General features: G+C 45.4%; 1 protein-coding gene across 1 annotated transcript; it reads right to left on the bottom strand.

Annotated features, from left to right (window-relative positions):
* Positions 1 to 2,184: 2,184 nt before the first annotated feature.
* LOC129338579 (olfactory receptor 10S1-like) lies at positions 2,185 to 3,129 on the bottom strand. Its single transcript, XM_054992920.1, has one exon. It carries the CDS (start codon positions 3,127 to 3,129, stop codon positions 2,185 to 2,187), a length of 945 nt encoding a protein of 314 aa, XP_054848895.1.
* Positions 3,130 to 3,406: the final 277 nt, after the last annotated feature.

Here is a 3,406-nt window from a genome sequence, read left to right as displayed (position 1 = left end):
GGTTTCCATGTGAACTTCTGATCCTCACTGGAACTTATTAGAGGCACCGGCAGTTCTCAACTTCGCATAATCTTTAATTGTCTCCTTTGCTGCTAATAGCTTTCAGGGCATGCAATTCCCCATGGTTAATTAAGCAGTGCCTGTAACTCAACTCCCTCCAGTGTCTTGTTAGGCACAGCCGCTGATCACAACAGTGTTTGGAAGCTTGGAGAGCCCCAGTGCGAATTCAGCACCCAAAACTATTTCTAGTTTCACAGAACTGGAATTTGGCCAGCACAGCCAGTTAAATAAGACAATTCCCTCTAGGCCAATTAGAACAGAAGACATAGCAACAGGTATAGAAGGGCCAGGTGTGAAGTTGCTACGGATCCGAATTGCTTTGCATCAAGTTGCATGTTCAATTACACCAATCGGAGGTCACTTTTATTGGAATCATTAGGACCGTTCACCACATGGAGTTTTCTCTCTCCCAAAGGATCTCTTGCTAATGAAATGAACATGGCAGGCTGGTGAGCAGATGGTAAGGCTAAGAGAAAGTGTATCATATAACATTTCCACATCAAATGGCCTAGCATAACCTTATGGATCTCATTCCTTGGGGAATGAAAAAGAAGTTCTTTGCCTCTCCTGGGACTCATGCTATGTGAGTGGAATGAGTTTAGGAATGGCCTTCTAATGTCAAAAGAGATGAGTAGCAGCCCTCTTAGATGCCAACATTCCTACACTGTACTATTTCAAACTGAGAGCAGAACCACAAGTGACAAAAAGCACAGATTGGACACTTGTCAGCTTCCCTCAAGTTTTGATGGGAAATGTAGGCATCCTGGTCTCGTAGCTTCGCTCTCTGCCTGCTGCCCAATGGACTTTTCAACTGTCACTTGTCCAACATTCCGCCGAGCTGCCTACATTTCCCATCAAAACTTGAGGGAAGCTGACAAGTGTCCAATCTGTGCCTTTTGTCACTTGTGGTTCTGCTCTGAAAAGAGAGGGCAGAATATTTCAGAAATATTCTGAAGAATATTCAGGGCAGCATATAGGATTGCCAGTCTCCAGATGGGGCCTGAAGACCTCTCAGAATTAGAACTGATCTCCATATGACAGAGATCAGTTCCCCTAGAAGTAATGGCTGCTTTGGCGGGTAGACTCTATGCATTATACCCCACTGAACTACTTCTACACTTCAAACCTGGCCACCCCCAAAATCTCCAGGAATTCCCCAAGCCACAGTTGGCAACCCTAGCAGCACACCTGGTTCTCCTTTCCCCATTTTATCCTCCAGACCACCCTGTGTGGGACATTAGGCTGAGAGAGGGTGACTGGCCCCAAGTCTCCCAGCGAGGTTCATAGCAGAAAGGAGGACTGAAACCTACTCTGACATGCTAACCACATTGGTACGTGTGAGAGACTGTTCATATGTACAAAACTAAAGGAAAAATCAGGACTCAAAACTCCTGCTGATCTTAAGTGCATATAAGGAGCATTTAGTTGAAAGGGAGAATTCCTACTTTGGTTCTCCTATCTGGAGTTTAATTCATAGAGGCCATGTCCCCCTGGGAGAGAATATGCCCCACTACTCAAAGAACCCATTTGATCCATAGTGTCTCCAGATAAAGGGTCTGAAATAGCGCATGTTGGGAAAGACCTTTCTCCATCAGATTCCTTGATATTCAGTGTAAAGTCTACCAAATACATACAATATGCAAAATGTTCTATATTAAAAGAATGAAGTGGAGAGAGCCCTCAAGTCATAGCTGACTTACAGCAACCCCTGGTGGAGTTTCCATGGCAAGAGACTAACAGAGGTGGTTTGCCATTGCCTACCCCTGCAACCCTTGGTCTTCACTGGAGGTCTCCCATCCAATTACTAACCAAGGCCGATCCTGCTTAGCTTTTGACCAGATCAGACTCACCTAGGCTATCCAGATCGGGGCATTTTAAAAGGATAAGTTCAAGAAATAAGATTTGTTAAAGTTCTGAGGTAAGAACCGTGTAATTTTACTTCTAGCTAAGATTCCGTACATTGCACTGAGATCAAAACTCCATTTTTCACATATTTGGTGATGGCAATGGGATCAGCCCTTCATGTTCTGCACTTAAATCCTCTCAAAAGGCCCTCTTAATCTACATGCATAAATCTGTCTACCACCCACCAACAGATTTGGTTTCTCCAGTGAACTGCTCGTTCTATCTGTCCTGAAGAACTGTGTGTCCACTGAAAAGTTTCCACAAAGCATTTTTCACTTCCTTGTTCCTCAACGTGTATATGAATGGGTTCAACATCGGGGTGACGATGGTGTAGAACACAGCCAGTGCCCCATAGGTGGAGTCACTTGAAGACGGGCGCATATATATAAAGACTGGAGGCCCATAATATAGCAGCACCACTGTGAGGTGAGCACTGCACGTGGAGAAGGCCCGATGTCTTCCCTGCGTTGTTTGGATTTTCAAAATGGCGGCTGCAATGTAAGCATAGGAAATGCAGATGAGCATAAAACAGCCAGCAGCTACTATTCCGATGTTGGCTAATATGACGGTGTGGTTCACAGCTGTGTCGGCACAGGCCAGCTTTAGCACCGGGGGTATATCGCAAAAGAAATAGTCAACATGGTTGGGTCCACAGTAGGGCAGTCGAAAAGTTAGGCTGGTATGTATGGCAGCATGAAAGGAACCAGTGAGCCATGTGCCGGCTGTAAGCCCGGAGCAGACTCTCCTGTTCATGCGCGTGGCATAGTTCAATGGGCTGCAGATGGCAAGGTAGCGGTCGTAAGCCATCACGGTATAAAGGAAACATTCGGTGCTTGCCAGGAAATGGAAGGCATAGAGTTGGATGATGCAACCTGCAAAAGAGATGGTTCTATATCTGGACGTTAAGAAACCTGCTAAAATTTTGGGAACCGTGACAGAGGAGAGGCATGTGTCAAGGAAGGAGAGGTTGCAGAGAAAGAAATACATGGGGAGATGGTTAAGTTGGGATTCAGACAAGATGGTGAAGAAGATCAGGAGATTTCCCAGCACTGTCAGTAAGTAGATAATCAAGAAGATAAGGAAGAAGAGAATCGGGAGTTGGGTGGTGTTTGGTAGCCCACCAAGGATGAAGGTATTCACTCCAGTTTGGTTTCCTGGCTCCATCGGACAGAAGAAAAAATGGATCTAATCAAAGGACAGAAAGAACAGAATATTGATAACAGTCAGTGCATGGTCATGTTGGGATTATTTACTGATAGCTTGCCCAACCTCGATCTTGTGAGATCTTGGAAGCTAAGCAGGGTCCACCTTGGTTAGTAATTGGATGGGAGACCTCCAATGAAGATAAGGATTGCAAAGGCAGGCAACGGCAAACCACCTTTGTTAGTCTCTTGCTATGAAAACCCACCAGGGGTTGCCACATGTCAGCTATGACTTGATG

Source organism: Eublepharis macularius, chromosome 12 (assembly GCF_028583425.1).
Source record: "Eublepharis macularius isolate TG4126 chromosome 12, MPM_Emac_v1.0, whole genome shotgun sequence".
In the NCBI taxonomy this organism is placed as follows: Eukaryota; Metazoa; Chordata; class Lepidosauria; order Squamata; family Eublepharidae; genus Eublepharis; species Eublepharis macularius.
Note: the sequence above shows the minus strand (reverse complement) of the source record. Positions and strands in the feature narration are given on the sequence as shown.